The sequence below is a fragment of the Trichosurus vulpecula genome, chromosome 4 (assembly GCF_011100635.1).
Source record: "Trichosurus vulpecula isolate mTriVul1 chromosome 4, mTriVul1.pri, whole genome shotgun sequence".
Lineage (NCBI taxonomy): Eukaryota > Metazoa > Chordata > Mammalia > Diprotodontia > Phalangeridae > Trichosurus > Trichosurus vulpecula.
In genome coordinates, this window is record NC_050576.1 from 12,270,480 (window position 1) to 12,291,998 (window position 21,519).

Below are 21,519 nucleotides of genomic sequence, written 5' to 3' on the forward strand. Positions count from 1 at the left end.
TATAATAATCATAATAACTAGCATTTATATTTCATATGATTTTATATAGGTGGAAGATGTTGGAAAGACAAAAATAAAGTAATTCAGAACCTGCGGGAGTTCACATTCTAGGGAGGGACAGCAACATGAATGGAGATAAGGAAATATATGAAACGTGCAGTCACTATGGAAAGATAGTTCGTTGCCAGACTGTGGAGGCTTCAAAGACAAAACTGTTTGTATTTTATCTACAAGGCCACGGAAAGCCACTGAAACTCCTTGAACAGGGAAGTGATTCGAACCCATTCCTGTTTTAAGGATATCCTGCTGTGTTGGAGAAGGACTGGGGGCTGTCCAGACTGGGCGCGAGGGGACCAGCTAGGAAGCTGCTGCCTTATTAGTTTAGATGAGAGGTGACAAGGTAACAAGGACCTGTATAAGGGGTATAGCTCTCCTCATCTGTAAAAAGGGGATGCCTTTCTCAAGGTTGCTGGCAGGCAATCTACAGAAGTGCCTGGGAACCTCTCCAGGGCTTTACAAATGTCAGTTGTTGTTAGGTGACATGTCAGGTGACATGGGTGGACAACAACCACTTGGTCCAGGTATTGAACTAACTGGTGCTCCTACTTGGTCCAGGCTCCCAAAAGTTACTTCTTTGGGGAAACTCACGGCCAGGGAGAGCTTTGAAAAAATGTTTCCAAGTATTATGTTATCATCCAGTTTGTTATTTGTGGGGATAATGGAAACTCTGAGTAGAACGTGTTCCAGTACAGAGAAAATATTTGTTTCTGTTAGGGATATGAGGCTGGGACACTGAGCTGCTTTCCAGTCTTACTGCTGGCTTGTTTCTGAAAAGTTCTGAGCCAACGGCAACTCTTGCAAAATGTGTGCTGATAAGAAGAGGGACTCTATCATACAGACTCGGGGCTGGGGTGGGGGGGCCATGTTAAAAAAAACAACCAAAGCCTCCTAAGAAAAGTCAAAATTATAATTTTGAGATAATCTTGAAGAAAAGTCACACATCTTTATTTCATGGGTAAACAAGCATTGAAAACAAAGGAAGGGACCTAAGAGTCCACCTGGACCAGAGTCTAACCCCTTCACTTTGCTGATGAGGAAACTGAGGCATGAAGAGGTCAAGGGATTTGACCAAGGTCACACAGCTAGTAAGGGGCAGTGCTAAATCCAATAACTCCTTCTACTACACCACACTCCTGGGCACTTTTAATACTGGCACTTAAGGCCCTCTGAAATCTGGTTCCCCTCTACTTTTCCAGCTTTATTTAACATACTTTTCTTTAATACGTAGCTGTTCTCTGAACTAAGTAATAATAAAATAATTACAAAATAATGATATATTTGTTGTTTTTCGGTCACATCCTACTCTTCATGACCCCGTTTGGGGTTTTCTTGGAGAGATACTGGAGTGGTTTGCCATTTCCTTCTCATTTTACAGATGAGGAAACCAAGGCAAACAGGGTTAACTGACATTCCCCAGGGTTATACAGCTAGCAAGTGTCTGAGGCTGGATTTGAACTTGGGAAGATGAATATTCCTGTCTCCAGGCTCAGCACTCTATCCACTGTACCCCCTACAATATCTTATTTAATAATATATTAATATAATAGTAGGAATTCATTTGCCTTGCTTCTTATGCATGGTGCTCCATTTCCCATCTCCATGCTCTTACCTTAGCTGGTTTCAGTGCCTAGAATGTCCTCTTTCCTTACCTCTGCCTCTTAGAAAGTTGAATCTCCTTCAAGACTTAATTCAAGAAAAGGCAGCGAGGTGATCCAGCGGACAGAATGCTAAACCCAAAGTCAGGAAGACCCAAGTTTAAATCTCGGCTCAGACAACTTACTAGCTGTGTGACCCTGGGTAAGTCACTTAATCACTGCCTGTCTCAGTTTCTTCATCTGTAAAATGCGAATATTAGTACTTACCTTGTAAGGTTGTTGTAAAGAGATAAAATAAGGATACTAATAATTTAGAACTCATAGGACCCTCAGCACCTATTTCTTGAGGTTGTTATGAGGAACAAATGAGATAATTGTAATATGCCTACATACACAGTACGTGCTATTAAATGCTACTTATTATTATCATTATTTTTATACATGTAAAGGGCTTTGCAAACGTTAAACGCCCCATGTAAATGCTTACTTAAAAAAGACAAACCAAGCACTGCCTTCTCCATGAAGCCTTCCCAGATCTCCCGGGGTGCTAGAGCTTCCCCATCCCCCAATACCCACTTGGTGTACTGCAGACACGTAAATGTGGACTCCAGAGACTCTGGAGGAGAGAGTGAAATCACTGAAATCCAATCCATATGCAGCTCAAGACATCACCTTGTGACTCAGTCACTGGTCCTCTTTGAGAAAGACAAACAAGAAGAAGAAGAAGAAGTCTGTGTACTTGTTACTGTCTCCCCCAATAGAAGGGAAGCTCCTTGAGGGCAGGGACGGTTTCTTTTTTGTGTTCATATCCTCAGCACCCAGAACACTTTCCAGCACAGGGTAAGCCCTTTATTACAGATGCTTGCTATCATTTCTATTACTGACTTAGTGAATTTTTTAATGAAATTTTTAGTACGTTTTATTTTTCACAAAGATGTCTTTGTGCCCGTTCTGAAAGAGAACACTATGTATTTGACAAAACAGCGATGGGTAATAACAGCATAAAACCCTTTCATGTTACTGCTACGATAGACGGGTTAGATTTTTAAATACGTGCTATTTTCCGTAAAAGTTCCTCATGTAGCTGTAGAGGAATTATAAATGAATTAGAATCCCCCGATAGCATTTGGAGGGGAAGTACACTAAGCTGGAATGGTCTACAATAGATGCTTGGTAATTAGCTGTGTGACCCTGGGCAAGTGCCTTCACTTTTCTGAGCTCTGGTCAACTCTAAGATTGACTTGGAGATAATTTGCGATCCGGGTAATAGAAGGACTGGTGGAAAACAAAGGTCTCTGTCCCTAACTGGAAGCTGAAGTAGTTTGTGAAATAAACATTTAAGAAATAACTGACATTCAAACAGCCCTTTAAACTTGGCCAAGCCATTCGCAGACGTTACTTCATTCCAGCCAACAACCACGGGAGGTATGGAGCAGGAAATGGCAAACCGCTCCAGTAGCTTTGCCAAGAAAACTCCAAATGGGGTCATGGAGAGTCGGGCACGATTGCAAAACGACTGAACAACAACTCTAAGTATGATTCCTCCCCCCTTCTCCAGATAGTTAAACTGACGCTCCTAAAGGTGAAATGACACAGTGGATAAATACAAGAGGTAGCATTTGAACCCAAGCTTTTTGACTAAAGTCAGGACTCTCAACTACAGCTGGGCAGGGCACAGAAGGCTCACTGAGATAGTGAGATTTCGTGAGACCAGAAAATGCAGTCTAACCTCTTGCTCTTACTCGTTCTGATCTTGAGACAGGTTGGGAGAAAGAAAGAAAAAAAAAACAGGAAAAAAAAAATCCCTGCACACTGAGCCATCATTAAAACAGTGTCTGTGGGAACCTTTGCTACTGCAAGTAGCAACAAAACCTTCACCTGGGAACCAGGCAACTTAATTAGTTACTGTAAATTTGCCAGCCCCTTCCCTCCCAGCCTCTGCCTTCTCATTAAAGGTATAATAGGTCTTAAGTACTTCCTCCATTAGTGCTATGAAATCTACAACATCTCGGAGGAGAGGAAAGCTTTCTCTGCTGGTATCAGGTACTGCTGAACCCTAACACCTTCAACGCTCAAGTTTGCATTTGTCTTTCTATGACGAAAAACTATATCAGGATAATGAATTTAGAACTCATAAGAACCTTAGAGATCCTCTAGCCCCGCCCCTTTATTTTACACAGGAGGAAGCTGAGGGCCGGATTGGTTAATGTCAGTTTGCGAGTATCAGAGACAGGATCTGAACCCAGTCTCCTTCAACTCCAGAAACCAGTTCATGCCCTACTACTATATCAAGTTAGCTGTAACTCATTGTGTGCTCACTATTACATTCCCTCATATATTATTTCCTTTTATACTTACAACAACCCTGTTACACATGAAGAAAATGAGGTAGACCTCTAGAGGTTAAATGACTTGCCCGGGGTCCTATAACTAAGTACCTGAGGCTGGTTTAGAATAGCAGTCTTCCTAACTGCAGATCTAACACTCTACTGTACTATCTAGTTGCTTTTCCTTACTATGATAAAACTATCGATTTTTTAAAATAGGATTCAGAATTATGTATAATGGGGGAAAAAACTAGAGGGCTTTCTAAAAAGATCAGTGTAAAGCAAGGATGTCCATTATCACTGCTAGTATTCAACAAGGCTCTAGAAATATTAGTTTTGTAATGAGACAAGGAAAAAAAAAACTGGGAATGAGCACAGGCAAAGAGGAGGCAAAATTTCCTCTTTGTAAATGATATGGAAAAAAAAACCCAATAGTTTCATTAAAAAAGTAAATTAAAAAACAAATACAGAAAAATTATCAGCTTTTCTGTATTTTACTCACAAAATTTAGCATGAAGTGATAGAAAAAAAGACATTTTTTTTCAAAATAACTTCAAAATGTATAAAATATCTGGACGTCAACCTACCAAGACACTCTCAGCATATAAATGACTACCACTAAAACACTATTTAGAAAAATCAAGGAAGAGAAATAATTGGAAAGATATTAATTGTTCACAATGAAAATGACAATATTAAAATTAATTTATAGATTTAGTGCCTTTCCAATGAAACTGCCAAGGAATTAATTTATCAAACTAGACAAGTTGATAAAAATTAATCTGAAGGAGCAAGAAATAGCAAAATACAGTAAGAATAAAGTAACCACCATCACCAGACACCAAATGAGGAATAATTAAAACCATTTGGTTTTGGTTTAAAAAAATAAATTGTCGAATGGAATAAACTAGGTAAGTAAGACCCAAAGTAATTGAATATTGAAGCCATGATGTTTGATAAATTCAAGGACACCAACTATTAGAGTGAAGACAAAAATTTCTGTGAAAATTGCCAAGCAGTTTGGAAGAAATTAGGTCAACATCTCACATCTTATACCACAATAATCCCCAGATAAATATACATTTTTAATATAAAATGCCACATCATTTAAAAAAATAGGGGATAATAGAGGAATCTATCCCACCTCATAACTCTCTGAAATAGAAATTATGCACCAAAGATAAAACAACATCAGCTATCTCAATGGTCTAGAACACCCAAAATCTAAAAGGAGGTAAAAAATTTAAAAAAAAACACCCATGAACTGATGCTCCCTGACCCTGAGCTCACTCAGCATCCCTCCTCTACCTCCCATGCTACCAGTAATGAGAACACCAGCAGACCCAACGATCCAGCACAGACTTAACAACAAAACCTGCCTCCATACCCTGATACTGACCCCCTTCCAGTGCTATGGAGAAGCCTGTCTAAAGGCTATAGCAGTTTTCCAGGGCTGTGACAGCCAGCCAGCACTGCCTTAGCCATTCAGGAGCAAAAAGCCTGCCAGAGGTCACAACCCAGTAGCACTAGTGCTGCAAAACTTTGAATTGTTTGGTGTGAAGCCAGAGAAGTAAAGGACAGAAGGAACAGGACTGGATACTGAGTGTGTGTGTGTGTGTGTGTGTGTGTGTGTGTGTGTATTGGGGGAGGGGGAGCTGTGCAGCTCTCCACTAAGCCTTAGGGAAAGGACACAGCATCTATCTGGGTCCTGTTTTGACCATTCAAAAGTCAGTTGGGGCAGAGACCTAGGCTCATGAGGCATGGATTGTACAGCGTGAGAGGAAGCTGAGACATTTTGAGACCCAAGGAAACTGACTTTCAAGGAGAAAGTCAGAGTGAATGGGGGAAGATCAGAGTTGGGCTTGGGGGTGGGGAGGGTGGAGATTGAAATTACCAAAGATCTCAAGAAGAAGAAAACTCAAAGACCTTGAATATAAGAAGATAAACCAGCAGGTTAAACTTTACAACAGAAGGATATCTGGCCTCCATATCTAGTAAACAAATTAAGGTATTTATGAATAAATATTGCAAAACAAAGGAACACTTGATGAGACAGGGGACCCTATGGAATTTGAAGGGAACATGAAATTATGACACACTGTTCCTGAGCAATTCAAAAGAGAAATGAGAATTATGACAGTAGAATGTATGGCTTGCATAGCAGAAATCATGGGCAGAAGAGAGAAAAATTGGAATCTGTGATGGCATGTTTTATCAAAGAAACTAAAGAAAGAATAACAGATTGGGAATACAAATACATAGAAGTGAAGGACAATCTAGAAGAAGAAAAGCAAAAAAAAAACCAACATTAAAAGAAAATACACACACCATACAAAAAAAAAACATGAATGATGAGTTTTCTCTTTTTCCTTTTGAAAATTTGTATTGATATGTTTTGTTTTTACATTATAAACACTTATAGATGTTGATGAGAGCTATCCTGTAATAAAATAAAACAATTACATGAAACTAATAATATGGTGACCTTATCTGCAACATTCTACATCTCTAGCACCCCCGCCCCATCTCTCTTTTTAAAAAGTTAATGACAATCTATTTTACCTCCCCTCTACCCCTCATCCCGCTGGAAAAAAGAAAAGAAAAACAAATTTATCACAATAAATATGCGTAGTCAAGCAAAACAAAATCGCTGTATACAAAAATATATATGAGAGTTTCAAAGATGATGAAAAAGGAAAATGACAAATTTTGGAGGCACTATGAGGAAAAAGGCACATTAATATACGATTGGTGGATATATAAATGAGCACAACTATTCTGAAAAGCCAAATGGAATTATACACAAAAAGTTATTAGGCAACAAGGGCCTTTGACCCAGTTATACCACTGCTAAGCCTATAACCAAAAGAGTTTTTTTTAAGAGGAAAAAGTCTTAGTTGTATGAAAATATTTATAGCAGCTTTTTTTGTGGGGGTGAAAACCCCGGAAAATAAAGAGACACCCATCAACTGAGGAATAGCTGAAGAAGTTGTGATATGTAAATGTGACAGAATCCTACTGGGCTGTAAGAAATGAGGGGATAGGTGAATTCACAGAGACATGAAGAGCCTTCTATGAACTGATATGGAGTGAAGTAGGATAGACAGCAGATATGGAACAAAACCAGGGGAACAATATAGAACATCGATATGATAAAGACAAACGATTTTGAGGACTTTTGTAAACTGATGAAGAATGAAATGGGCAGAACCAGGAGAAAGACAATAGCATTCTCAAGGCAAACAATCTTGAAAGACTTCAGGAACTCTGGTCAATAGCTTTCAAATGAAAACCCACAAGTTGTCAACAACCATATGGAAAAATGTCCAAATCATTAATAATGAGAGAAATTCAAATGCACACAACTCTGAGGTTTCGCACCTCATCCATCAGATTGGCAAAGACGAAAAACTATGAGAATCATCAGTGCAGGAGGGGCTGGGGAAAGACAAACCACTGAATGGTCTTCCCGTACTGGAAACAACTTAGAATTATACTAAAAAAGTTACAAATTGTACATGGCCTTTGACCCAATGATACTACAATGAGGTCTATATTGCAAGGAAGTGAAAGTCACGAGGGGTCCCATATATGCAGCAACAAGATGGCCCAGTGGATAGAATGCTGGACCTTCAAGTCAGGAAGACCTGAGTTCAAATCCAGCTTCAGACATCCCAGCAAATTACTTAATATCTGCCTTAGTTTCCCCATCTGTAATGGGGATAATAATATAAAGCCTATCTCTTAGAGGTGTTGTGAGGGTCAAATGAGATCATATATATTAAGCGCTTAGCACAGCACCAGGAACATTGTGGTTCAGCTGCTTCGGTCATGTCTGACTCTTTGTGACCCCATTTGGGGTTTTCTTGGTGAAGACAATGGGGCGCTTTGCTATTTCCTTCTCCAGCTCATTTTACAGATAAGGAACCGAGGCTGAGGGTTAACTGAGGATTAAATGACTTGCCCAGGGTCACATTTGCTCTAGTAGGTGTTTAATAAATGTCTGTACTCTTCTCTTCCTACGCAAAACTACTTAGAGTTGCATTTTTATTAGTAGCAAAGAAATGGAAGGAAAGTGGGCTCCCATTTATTGGGGACATACAAATTTTGGGATATAAATGTACTAAAATATATTGAATTATTAGAAATAACTGATATGAAGGATACAAAGATATTCAAGAATTGCTTGTATGAATGGATATGTAGAGTGAAGTAAGCAAAACTGGAAGAACAAACAATTTATGTAAAGACCAAAATAAGGTAAAGGAAAACCACACTGAAAGAAAGAGTCTGAAACCCTGCCCAGTGCAGTGAGCTGTCAGTACCGCTGCAGATGCAGTGATGATGGCTTCCTGCCTCTTGGTGGACAGAGGGTGCACTATGGGGACAGAATGTGGCATGCACATTCAGATAGGGTCAGTGTGTGGACTTGTTCTTGCTTGGCTGCACTTATTTGTTATAAGCAAGGATTGCGTGGTGGGGGAGAGAAATGGTATGTGGTTTCAAGGGGGAAATGATATCAGAACTGAAAGAAAATAAATAGCAACATTTGAGAAAAGAAAAAAATAAAATGGGAGAGGGAGGTAACTTGATTATGAATTTTTGGTATTACGGCTGATGCCCAAATATCCCCTAAGTCCAGCAATGCCTAAAAGTATACAATTAGAGGTTCATTTCTTTTGTTTCAGACTTAGTCTCCTATTAAAATGCACATACCCCTCAAAGTAGGGCTTCTGCGCCTTTACTGTGTCATGGACTCCTTTGCTAGTCTGGTGAGGCCTACAGACCTCCATCTCAGGATTGTCTTGTTGCCTACATTCATAACTGAAGAGTATGCTAAATTTCTTTTTTTTTTTGGAGGGGGGAAGGCAGGGCAATTGAGGTTAAGTGACTTGTCCAAGGTCACACAGCTAGTAAGTGTGTCAAGTGTCTGAGGTCACATTTGAACTCAGGTCCTCCTGATTCAGGTCAGTGCTCCACTCACTGTGCCGCCTGGCTGCCCCTGAATGCTAAATTTCAGTTGTGGATTTGGAACTATGCCCAAAGGGCTATAAAAATGTGCATGCCCTTTGACCCAGCAATGCCACTTCTAGGGCTGTATCCCAAAGAGATCATACAAGTGGGAAAGGGACCCACATGAACAAAAATATTTATAGCAGCTCTTTTTGTGGTGGCAAAGAATTGGAAATTGAGGGGATGCCCATCAATTGAGGAATGACTGAACAAAGTGTGGTGTATGAATGTAATGGAATACTATTGTGCTATAAGAAATGATGAGCAGGCAGACTTCAGAAAAACCTGGAAAGACTCATATGAACTGATGCTGAGTGAGGGGAGCAGAACCAGAACATTGTACACAGTTACAGCCACACTGTGTGATGAGTAACTTGGATAGACTTGGCTCTTCTCAGCTCAGCAAGGTTCTAAGACAACTCCAAAAGACTCATGATGGAAAATGCTATCCACATCCAGAGAAAGAATTATGCAGTCTGAATGCAGATTGAATCAAACTATTCGCTCTCTCTTTTCTGTTTTGTTTCTTCTTTCTTGTGGTTCATTCCATTGGTTATAATTCTTCTTTGCAACATGACTAATGTGAAAATATGTTTACTGTGAATGTATCATATCAGATTGCATGCTGCCTTGGGGAGTGGGGAGCAAGAAAGAGAGGAAGGAGGGGGAGAAAATTTGGAACTCAAAAGCTCGTGGAACTGAATGTTGTAAACTAAAAATGAATAAATTAATTTTTAAAAATTTCATTTACAGGTTAATGAAAACCACTATGTAGTTTTTCTTCCTCATCCAGGTTGACAGACCCCCTGAAATCTATCCACAGATTCAGTCGCCTTAAAGGGAGGCATTATGCCTTAACGCATGGAGCTCTGGAGACGGCACTCCCCCATTCAAAAATCTTCAGTGGCTCCCCAAACACAAATTTCTCAGGCTGGCATTTAAAGCCGCCCACCATGTAACTCCAACCCACCTTTCTGACTTTTCATATCACTTTTCTTCCTAACTGAGGCAGTGTGGCTTAGTGGATAGAGCATACTAGATTTGGAACAAAAAAAAAAAATCTAAGCTTGAATCCCACCTCTGATTCTCACTGGCTGCATTGTCCTGGGTGAGTCACATTACCTTTGGGAATCTCAGTTTCCTCATCTATAAAATGTGGCTTATAACACTTTTCCTTCCAACCCAAGAGGCTGGTTGGGCGGCAGTGTCCAGTGGAACACCCTATGTGAAACTCACAGCAAATCTTAAAGGGCTCTGTAGACATCCACTCTTACTTTCCTGGAACTCAACGTTCTAGCCAAGCTAGGCTTCAAGTGTTTCCCACGCTCCACGATTCATCTCTGGACAGATTCCCCTGCCTGGAATGGACTCCTTCTTTATTGCTGCCTTCCAGAATCTTTATCTTCTTTCAAAGCCCAGCTCCAGAGGGAGCCACCCCCTCGGTTTATGCGTCCCCTACCCACTAAGAGGTTACTTTCTCCTTGAAAATTTAGAGCCAGATAGGACCTCAAAGATCATCTCTCTCCTCCAGTCCCACGCATATTTTCAGATAAAGAGCAGAAGAAGCCCCAAGAATGGGGAGTGATTTGCCCAAGATGACACAGGAGTAAGCTCTCCAGACTCTCTGCCTTTTCTCCTGTCCCATGGGTGTGTTTTATCATTTCTCAGTGGGACAAATGCCAGTTCTCTGAGTCAAGGACTGTTTCAAATTTTTCTTTGCATGCACAGCATGGTGACTCACATGTAGGTGAGGCTTATATAAAGGTTTCTTGAGGTTTGAAGTTAGTCATTCACACCTTAGTATGAATGAAGTTGTACGTTTTTAAGAGTAGCATTTGGTAATGGAGGAGATTCTTAAACTGGGGGCCATAAACATTTTTTAAAAGGTATTTTTGATAGTAATTTCAGTACAATTGGCTTCCTTTGTGGTCCTCTATTTTATTTATATATTTAAACACATCATTCTGACAAGGGGTCCATGGGCCCCACTGGACCACCAAAGAGCTGGGTGCATGACTGTTGGAAAAGGACAAATTGCCTGATTGGGGAAGTACCATGTTAGAGTTTTCCTGGGGGACATAAAGGGATTTAGAAAGAAGGCTCTTGTGAAGACAGTCTCACAATATTACCAAGTGCCAGATATGGATGTGTCTAAAAATTCCTAAATGAAAAATGAAATTGAACCCTACCCAGGTATAAGAACTAAGCTTGGCCCCAGAGCACAGATGAGAAAATGTGTTTCTCTCCCTTTACTGAAGAGGTGGGGGCCTAGGTGTGCAAAATGTTGCCTCCACTGTCAAGTGTGTTGATTGGATTTACTGAACTCTGTGTGTGTGTGTGTGTGTGTGTGTGTGTGTGTGTTCATTTAAAATCCTTATTAAAAGGGAAGGCTTTCTGGGTGAGTGGGGGAAGTATTAGAACTGAATGTTACTTTTTAAAAAAATAAACAACAAAAGAAAAAATGTTTCTAAATGAGAGATCAGCTAATTCAATTATGCCAGTACAGACTTTCTTTATGAGTTAGCCTTTAGTAAACTGCATTAGTTCTTTGTCTAAAACTGAGAAGTTTGAGCCCCAAGCGGCTTTGGGGCTTGGATGGGAGGGCATGTACACTGTGTTGTATGGCTGAGTCACCAGCTTGCCTATAGAACCGGGGACAGTAGAGGGAGTGGTACCCACTGATACTGCTCCCCAATGGTACCTGTTCTCCCATGCCTTCAGGAACATCGCCTTCTTCTTTGGCCCTGCCCTCCCTCTTTCCTCAAGGACTAGTATAAATTCCCTTATTTGTCATCTTATTTCCCTCCCTTCACTCCGAGGTCCAACCAAACTGCTCTGCTCACTGCTCCTCACACTCAGGAGTGAGCCTGCCGCTTGGAGAGGGTGCTTGGTTTGGAGTCAGCGCCGCTGGATTTGAATGCCAGGCTGGCTCTGCTCCATCTTCCCAGAGGGACCGACCTCGAGGAAGCCTCTTCATTTTCTTGTCTGTAAAATGCAGGGCTGGGCCAGCTGACCTCAAAGGTGCCTCCCAGCTCTAAACATATGATGCTGGGATCATACAGAAATATAGCTAAAATAGCCAAACATTGGAAAGGTCCAATGAATCTGAACCATGTAATGATTGAGGCATGGGTTGATTTATACTGAAAACATTTGGCTGAGATGTCACTTGCTGTTTCTGCAGTGCATTATGGGGATATTCACACACAGAGAAACCCTGAAAGGCTGTGATAGTCACTAACTTTCGACCTATGACTTGAATATTATGTTGGGTATTCTTTAATATTAAAAGAAACTAAAAGGTTTTTTTTAAAAGAGAGAGATTCTCCTGCATGGCTAGCTAGACTGATCAAGTCAAGCCAAAACCAATACACATGTCCCTATGAGTCAGGTGCTCTGCACACTGATCAGATTAATGGACAATCATTGTTTATTTATTAACCTATTACACATAATATAATTTTATATTATGTTATTTTATTATTTATTTGAATCTTCCCACATCCAGCCTATCACCTAGGATGTATATGAGATTTTTCAAAATGTAATTTTTCAATTACTTTGTGCCATTAATCAATAAGAAATTTAAAGTATTGTTTTTGTCTTTATATACCCCTTTTAAATGTATATTTTGTGTACATTTTATAATATACATAAGGAACTGTGTAAGGAAAATTGTACCCATATCATTTGTAGATAAATGTATATATATATATTGGAGGCTCATGCAGAATCTTTTAAAAAATTAAGTCAAAAAAGGTGTGGTTATCACTGGCCTAAACAATAACCATTGCAAGTTAACACTTCCATTCTTAGGGTTTGGGACCTTAAGACTAGAATGGGCCAAGAAACACTGAGTGTCTAAGTAAAAGATAATTGAATTCAACAAATATTCATTAAGCATCTAACGTATGCAAATCACTGTGCTGGTTGGTACAGACACAAAGATATAAACAACAGTCTGCCCAACATTTCACTGGGTGATACAACATAAACAGAGGTAAGAAAATACAAAATTTAAAATAATTTCCAAGGGGAGATAATGTTAACAACTGAGAGGGAATAGGAAAGGTCTCAAGTAGGAGGGGCTACTTGGGCTGTGCTTTGGTGGAGTCAAGGGGCTCTGGGAGACAGAGATGACATGGGAACACACTCCAAGCATGGAGTGGGGATGCTCGTCCAAAGGCAGGGAGGTGGGAAATGCCACGTCATGGACGGTGCCCGGCTAGCAGGCCAGTGTGACTGGACCAGAATGTGACTGGACCAGATTGTGATTGGTGGTTCTATGAAAAAAGATGCGTGAGTGAGTGGGTGAGATGATTTAACATTAGAAAAAAACCAGCCAGCCATTTTTTGTTTTTAAGATTGCCTTTCTAAGAGTGGGCAGCAGAGGTCGCTCGAGACATTTCAACTCATCTTTGTCTTCCTTCAAAAGCCCGAGTTTACTTTTAGACCAGAATTAAAGAACGTTAGAGCTGAGAAGAGACTTTAGAGGTCATTTTATACACCTCCTTCATTTTACAAAAAAGGAAACTGAGGCCCATAGAGGATGACTGTCATAATACTGTATAATTACATCTATCCAGTTAAATCGTTTGCTAGGGCAGTCCCCCCGCTCAGAATTATTCCAAAGGATCCAGGAATACACAAGTGAACTAAGAAGTTCATATTGATCTTTTTTTGCTCCAAAAATTGGGCAGAATGACTCAATGTAATAAATAACTAAACATATCTGTTATGGATGGAATAGATAAGAAGTCCTGTACATAGGGTTGTTGGTTCTTTTCAAACCTATGCAATGCTGTTGTGATCGGTAAAACACAAATTCACTTAAAGCATTACTGAGTTCATAGGAGTTTTGGGTCATCGTGTATTGTCTTGCTCAACAAGAGAGCTGGTCTTGGGAGTCAAGGGATGTGGGTTCAAATTCCATTTCTTTCACTTACTATCTCTGTGACCTGGGGAACATTACTTAACCTCCCTCTACCTTCCTTTTCTCTCCTACTAAATGAGGGAGTTAAACTAGTCGACCTTTCCTAAGCCCCTCCTGGCTCTAAAGCTATGATTCTACTATTTCATTAATCGTATAACTACTGCGATGTGAGAGAGCTGGATTTTTTTTATTTTCAAAAGGAATCCTTATACTGGGAAAATGTATAGTGCAATAGGGTCAGAGAATGTGGGTTCAAAACCTGAATCACCTATGGAACCTTGGGCAAGCCACTTAATTTCCCTGGCCTCAGTTTCCTCATCTGTAAAATAAAGAAGCTAGACTAGATGGTCTTTAAGGGCACGGCTACCTCCAGATCTGTGCCACAGTTATATAGTCAGTTTATAAAATCTAGGTAATCTAATTTGGTCCTCACCACAAGTCTGTAAAATTTATCTCCATTTTGTAGATGAGAAAACTGAGGCCAAGATTTGTCTAGAGTCAAATATCTTAGGCAAGATTCCAAGACCTGGACTAACTTGACTCCAAGCCCAAGGCTCGATCTCCCGCGCCATGTTGGGAATCTTTGTCAATGACTACCAACCAGAAGGTGAGGAGGGGAAAACAACCCTGTGAGTGGTCCTACCTAGGGAACACAAGGGCAGACGTAAAGGAGAAGGAGCTGAATTAAATCTCCTGAAGGGTTCACCTGCTTCTGGGGTTGTGTGGAAAAAGGGTGCGCTCCACTCCGGCCCGAACTTCCTCCCGGTCTGTCGACATCGGGCTTGAAACGCGTACTTGGTGCCAGGCTTCAGATTGTATTCTATGTGTTGAGCTGACGTCGAAGTGCTTTCCAGCTCTTTGACCTGAAATTGAGAAACAGAGGCAGATTCCGGCTTAGGAAAAGCTTCCCAGAGAATAGCCGTCCAGAGGCAGAGTGAGTCCCCGGGAGAAGAGGGGGTTTCGCTCATTGGCAGGTCTTTCAGCTCAGATTGTTGACCCTTTGCTGGGTAGGTGATAGATTGGATTCTTGTTTAAGTACGGCTAGTCCTAAAGTCATACCGAGCATCAACTAACAAGCATTTATTAAGCGCTGTCTGTGGGCTAGGAGTAGTGCTGGGCACACAGAGACAAAAGTGAAACCGTCCCTGTCTTCAAGGAGTTTCTATTCTAATGAAGGAGACAACTGCCTCAGAAATAGCTACATAAAGATACATAGACTGGTTACAAAGTAACCTCAGAGGGAAGGCTCCAGGAAAGGTCTCCCGAAGAAAGTCCTGGAGGAAGCCATGGAAGGAGAACATCCCAGCGGCACAAGGAAACAAGTTAATAAAAACCTCCAGGCACAGTGAAGGACAGAGTGCGCTACACATAATGATGCTCCAGGCTTCAAGGGTTGAAAAAACAAGACGTTTTATACTCTGAGCTTCCCAATAATGATACTAGCTGGTAAATGACGCTGATGATATAGTTGCTAGCTTATAGAAAGGGATTTAAGGTTTGCAAAGAACTCTTCATACGGTATCTCATGTGGTCCTCACAACCACCCTGGGAGACAGGTACCACTATGATGCCCATTTTACAGGTAAGGAAACTGAGCATTAAAGGTTAATTGAATTACTCAAAGACACTGGGACTAGTGGCAACATTTGAACTCAGGTCTTCCTCCAAGTTCAGGTCTAATAACAAAAACAACAATAATAAGCATTTATGTGGCTCCTTGAGGGTTGCGAAGCACTTTACCAGTACTATCCCATTTAATCCTCACAACCCTGTAGCGTAGGTGCTATTATCACCCCATTTTACAGATGAGTTTCTGAGGTTAAATGCCTTGCCCAGAGCCCCTTAGCTAGTAAACATCTGAGGTAGGATTTGAATTCATGTCTTCTTGACCCCAAGTCCAGCATTCCGTGAACTAGGCCCCCAAGCAGCTGCTCTTAAATAGCTTTTTGAGGTCCACAAAGCATTTTACAAATATTATTCCATTTGATCTGTCCAAAAACCCAGGAGAGAGGTGCTGCTATTAACGCCATTTTACAGATGAAGAAATCAAGGCAGGCAAAATTAAGTGACTTGGCCAGGGAGACAGAGTTCAGTTCAATTTAATGAAAAAAGTGTTTTTGAAGCCCTTTCTAGATGCAAGGCACTGTGCCTTATATCACAGGATACAACATCACAGTCCCTGTTTTCAAGGACCATACAGTCTAGTTCAGAATTGGGGGAGGGCAGGCAGAGACATAAACAGCTATGCAGAGGAGTAAGTACAAAGCCATTTGAGTAGAGAGAGGACACTTTCAACTTGGGGGCTCCAGAAGGGTTTCCTGTAGGGCACGGCACCCACATTAGTCCTTGAATGCTGCTGGAGGAAGGAGGGCATTCCAGGCATTGGGCACAGCCTCTGCAAAAGCACAGGCAGGAGATGGATCACCAAATTCAGGGATGGGGAGCAGGGCAAGTTCTGGATTTGAGGAGCTGCAAGTGGTCCAGTTTGCACAGAATTTAGAGCAGGGGTTCTTAACCTGGTGTCTGTGAACTTTTTAGAAAATATATTTTGAGAACTGTCCTTCAATATAACTGGTTTTCTTTGCAATGTTAGGTATTTTATTTTACGCATTTAAGAACATGATTCTGAGAAGGCCAGGACACACAACAATGTTAAGAATACTTGCTCTAGAATGTGTAGAGGGGAATCATGTAAAAAAAAAAAGTCTGGAGAGGTGTTATTCAGTTGTTTATCAGTTCTGTCTGACACTTTGTGACCCCATTTGGGGTCTTGGTGGAGATACTGGAGTGGTTTGCCATTTCCTTCTCCAGCTCATTTGACAGATGAGAAACTGGGTTAAACAGGGTTAAGTGACTTGCCCAGTGTCACACTTCTACGAAATGTCTGAGGCCGTATTTGAATCAGAAAGATGAGTCTTCCTGACTCTAGGCCCAGCACTCTGTGCACTATGACGCCACCTAGCTGGAAAGATAGGCTGGTGCAAAGGTGAGAAATGGGAAGTGTCAGAGTCAGAATTTGAACCCAAGTCTCTCTGCTCTTGCTGACTCTCCATACATATTCAACTGCCTCCTGCTTTGAACATTACACATCTGATGTCTGCTCCCAGCTACTCCCTGTGCCACCAGCTCTGACTGCCAATGAAAATGGCTCCTTCCACCTACTATGAATGAGTTACAGGTGAAAGAGACCTCTTGTGGAATTTTAAATTGCTCATTTTTAGGCTGAATTCTTAATTTTGTTCTCACTGCATAGTGTCCAGATACAATGAAAATCCTGAGAGGGAGTGTGGCATGTATGGAGGATAGAGATCTGGCCCCAGAGTCAGGAGTCCTACCTCTGACCCATATGGTCAGTGTCACCCTGGCCATATCATCTGACTTTTCAGGGACCCAGAAATGGTCTAAATAAGTTTGCAAGAAGGTACTAAGCTGCAAGGGAGTTTCTTCATCCAGGAAATTCCTGATGCCATTGAAATCACAAGTCCTGTCCCTACCCTTATGAAAGGCAAATAGATTGAACCCTGGGGGTGAAGGGAAAAAAAGTCAGTACCAAAGATCCAAGGAGAAATAGGAAAAACACACCTGGAGATGCCAGAGAAAGCAATTGAAACCTTCCAAGGCGCTTCTCCAGGCAGCGTGTTTGACTGTTATAGAGAAAGTAACCAAGCTGCCTGGACCAATACAGAGATAAGAAATGCCAGGCTCACACAGGAAATGCAATCAAATTAGCCCTAGTGATTTATCAGAAATCCGAGGTGCTATCGACAAGTTTGGGTACAAGTTCAAGAGAAGTTCAGCCATGCTTTAACAAAGTAGGGCTGGGGGGAGCTCATAAGCTCTTCCCCTCCCCCGCAGTAAGGACTGATTGTTTCTGAACCAGTTATTTTATTCTTAGAAAACATATCAAATGGAAATGTTCTGCATGACTCCACATGTATAATTGCTATCATATTGCTTGTCTTCTCAACAGCTGGGGGCAGGGAGGGAGAGAATTTGGAACTCAAAATTTAAAAAAAACAAATGTTAAACTAAATATGTTAAATAAATAAATTTAAATTAAATAAATAAATAAATAAAATAAAATAGCTAACATTTTTATAACTTTAAGCCTTACAAAGCCCTTTATGCATTTTTCTCATTTGCCCCTCACAACCACCTGAGAGGTAGGTATTATAGTTATTTCTATCCCATTTTACAGAAAAGGAAACATACTAAGATTCTTCCATGATCACACAACCAGCAACTCTGGGAAGCACATAAATTATGGTTCTTAGTCTTCCCTCTGAGAAGATCTCCCATTTATCCTACAGAAATCTCATTTGTACATAGGTGATTGCATGTTGTCTCTCGTTTGACTGGGAGCTCCTTGAGGGCAGGGATTGGTTTTTACCTCTCTTTGTATCCCTAGCACTTAGCATAGTGCTTCATAAATTCTTGTTGACTTGATGACTTGACTCATTTCCTAAAGTGTAATTCTTCCCACCTCTCCTAAGGCAAGTGTCTAGTTTTGCTGCTCTCTGGTTCTCTCCATTCCCCCATCACTGAAATTACTTTGTATTTAGGTCTAATATATTTTTGCCTGTCATGTTTCCCTCTCGTAGAATCAATTAACAAGAATTTAGATGTCAGGGATTATTTTGTTTGTATATTTGGGGTCCCCAGCACATAGAACAGTACCTGGCACATAGTAGGTGCCCAGTTGTTGTGACTGACTATGTGTCAACTAGCCCACTCAGCCCCATACGATCTGCTGGCCACCTCTAGACACCAGATCCTGCTTTATACAGCTCTGTTCAGAAACTCAAAAGGAAACAAGGAAGTGTAATATCACTAACGGTACCAGACTGGATCCCCTCAGATCTTAGACCACCAGAAAGCAAATGTCCAGTTGAAGCCTAGGCTGGAGACAAAGGTCATGGAGAGGAGTGGCCATTGGCTTTGGAGTCAGAACACTTGGCTTCAAATCCCATCTTTTACTAGAAATATGTGACTTTGGGCAATATACTTTACCTCAATGGGCTTCAGGTTGTTCACTTATAAAAATAAGGAGATTCAATTCAATTCTGTAAGCATTTGTTATGTGCTTACTGTGTGTTGGGCATTAGGGATACAAAAAATCGGAATATCTTTTGCCCTCAGGGAGCTTATCCTCTTGTGGAGGGGAAAAAAAGGTACGCGGATAATATATAGAAAATGAGTCCAGGGGACTCAGAGGGAAAGAAGAGCTTTCACTATAGGAGGCAGGACTCCAGCCCAGCCTTGCAGGGAGTTTGGAATTCCAAGATGAAGAGATAATGGAGAGAGAATTCCAAGTATGGGAAAGAGTCTGGAAAAAGATAGAGGCGGAGATAGCCTGCCATGCATGAGGAAAAGTAATCGGGGCAGTTTGTCCTGAGCCTGGTCCGTGTGCGGGAAGCCACACGTGTGCACTCCTCTGGGAAAGATGGGATGAATTCAGAAGGAGCATTAATTAAGGACCTATTATGTGCCAGGCTCTGTGCCAAGTGCACATACAGATATGGAGGTGAAAACATATTCCCTTCCCTCAAAGAACTCGTATTCAAATGGGGCTAACAAGGTGCAAATAACTGTGCACACAAAAGCTATAAAATGAAGGATAATTTCAAGGGTGCTAACAATAGGGAACACGTGGGCAAGGTTTCTCCAGGGACATTCATGACGTGTCCGTACTAGAGTGTCAGTGCAGCTAAGGGTGACCTAAGGTCCCTCCCAGATTTTGACTCAGGGAGGCGAGTCTTCTTGACTCTGTCCCAGCACTCTATGCACTATGGTGCCCCCTAGCTAGGGCACATCATAAGTTTAGTCTAGCTTTAGCCCAATCTTCTATGCATTGTTTAGTTATGGTGCATATGGTGATACCGCATTTCCAGAGTGATGGTCCTGAGGAGCCAAAGTACTCTTCAACCCCTAAAGAAAGGTGAAATGCCACTTTTGCTCAGTGTGGTTTTTACTGTCTTTATTTTAGTCACACCTGTGATTTCATTGGTCCCCATGCAGATTAGCATCTTCTCTACAACCTAGATCCTTAGAGGTCAATGATTTACCCTGGGTCCCACAGCTGGTATGTGTGGGACTCCAATCCAAGACTTCCAGATTGCAAGCCAAGAACCCTAGTCACTTCGCTGTATTTATTTGATGGTAACTACATTTATTATACACATTTGGAAATGTGTAACTTTTTGTTACTAGAACATTTGAAATGTTCCGCAGTCATTTTTGGAGGAATAGGAGTCTACAGTCAACGAAAGTAAAAAAAAAAAAATCTGCATTTCTTTTGAAGTCAGAGCTTTAATAAGGTATTATGGTCAGTGCTTTGCCTCAAGGCTCTGAATTTAGAGAGTGGTAAAAAAAACCCAAGAATTGAGAGTGATTCCCTCCAGGCCACACAGACCCTTCCAGAGGCTGGATCAGGGCACAGGCCTTCAGATTTACCCCCTCCTGTGCACCTGCTGATAAAACCTCATTGAGAATGAGGTGCCCAGACATAAACCGAACCGAACTTTATATTCTGAGGTCAGTGGTTTGAATAGAGAGAACGCCAGAAACTGAGACCGTTTCAGAACTTCATTTCAGTTTTTCTGGCCACGGGACAGTATTTAAATACCTCATACATGTGCTTCAGCCTCATCACTGGGCATCAGAAGGGATTGGGCCTGGGGCTTGGAGTTAGGAGGAGCCAGATACATCTCCTACCCTTTACTCTTTTTTGCTGCGTGATCAACTTGTCACGAAAGCCTTTGGCCTCCTTTTCCTCATCCATAAACTAGTGATAATAAAATCTTTATTACATCTTTTATAGTGTTGTTGTGAAGCTCAAATGTATATCATAGAAGTGCTTTGTAATCTTTAAAGGGAGTGGGGAACCTTAATATGGGGAGGGGAGCCATGAACTTAAAAAAAATTTTGGATAATTACATTTCAATATAATTGGTTTCCTTTATAATCCCATGTATTTTATATGATATGTTTAAAAGCATTATCCTGGGGAGAAGTCCATAGGATTCACCGGGGTGCCAAAGGGTGGGATGGGATGGGGGGGTGGTGGAGCATGACCAAAGAAAAGTTAAGAAAGCATCATATAAAAGTTTATTATTGTTATTATCATTATTATGACCACAGGTCCACCATCTTGGGCCCCTCCTTACACAGGGACACTTAGAAGCCATGTAGCACAATGGAGGGAGCTTTAATTAGAGGACCTGAATTCAACTCCTGATTTTGTCACCAACCATGTGACCGTTGGACAAGTCACTTAAAAGCCTTAGTCTCCTTATTTGATAAGGGACCAAAATGGCCTTTTCCAGCTCGAAAGTTATGAGCCTGCCATCTTATGATTTCATCAATAAATCGAGGCGGGTTGGACTAAATGATCTTCAAGGTCCCCTCCAGCTCATAACTGTGACTCAACAAAGGGCTCATTGGTCCTGAGGAGTTACTGATTCTGTACCATGCTGGCCCTGAATTGAAAGCTTCATCGCTGATCATTGTGGCAAGAGAATGTTGCTGGATTCTTTTTGTGCCCATCTGATAGAAATTCACATAACATAATTCACCACTTACGCCAGGGGGT

General features: G+C 41.2%; 1 protein-coding gene across 1 annotated transcript in view; it reads right to left on the reverse strand.

Annotated features, from left to right (window-relative positions):
- Positions 1-21,519, reverse strand: part of IL23R (interleukin 23 receptor) — a 59,001-nt gene that overhangs the window by 16,929 nt on the left and 20,553 nt on the right. The window contains exon 7 of the mRNA XM_036753307.1: positions 14,635-14,791. Within this exon, the coding sequence (XP_036609202.1) occupies positions 14,635-14,791 (157 nt within the window). The remainder of the gene's footprint in view (positions 1-14,634; positions 14,792-21,519) is intronic.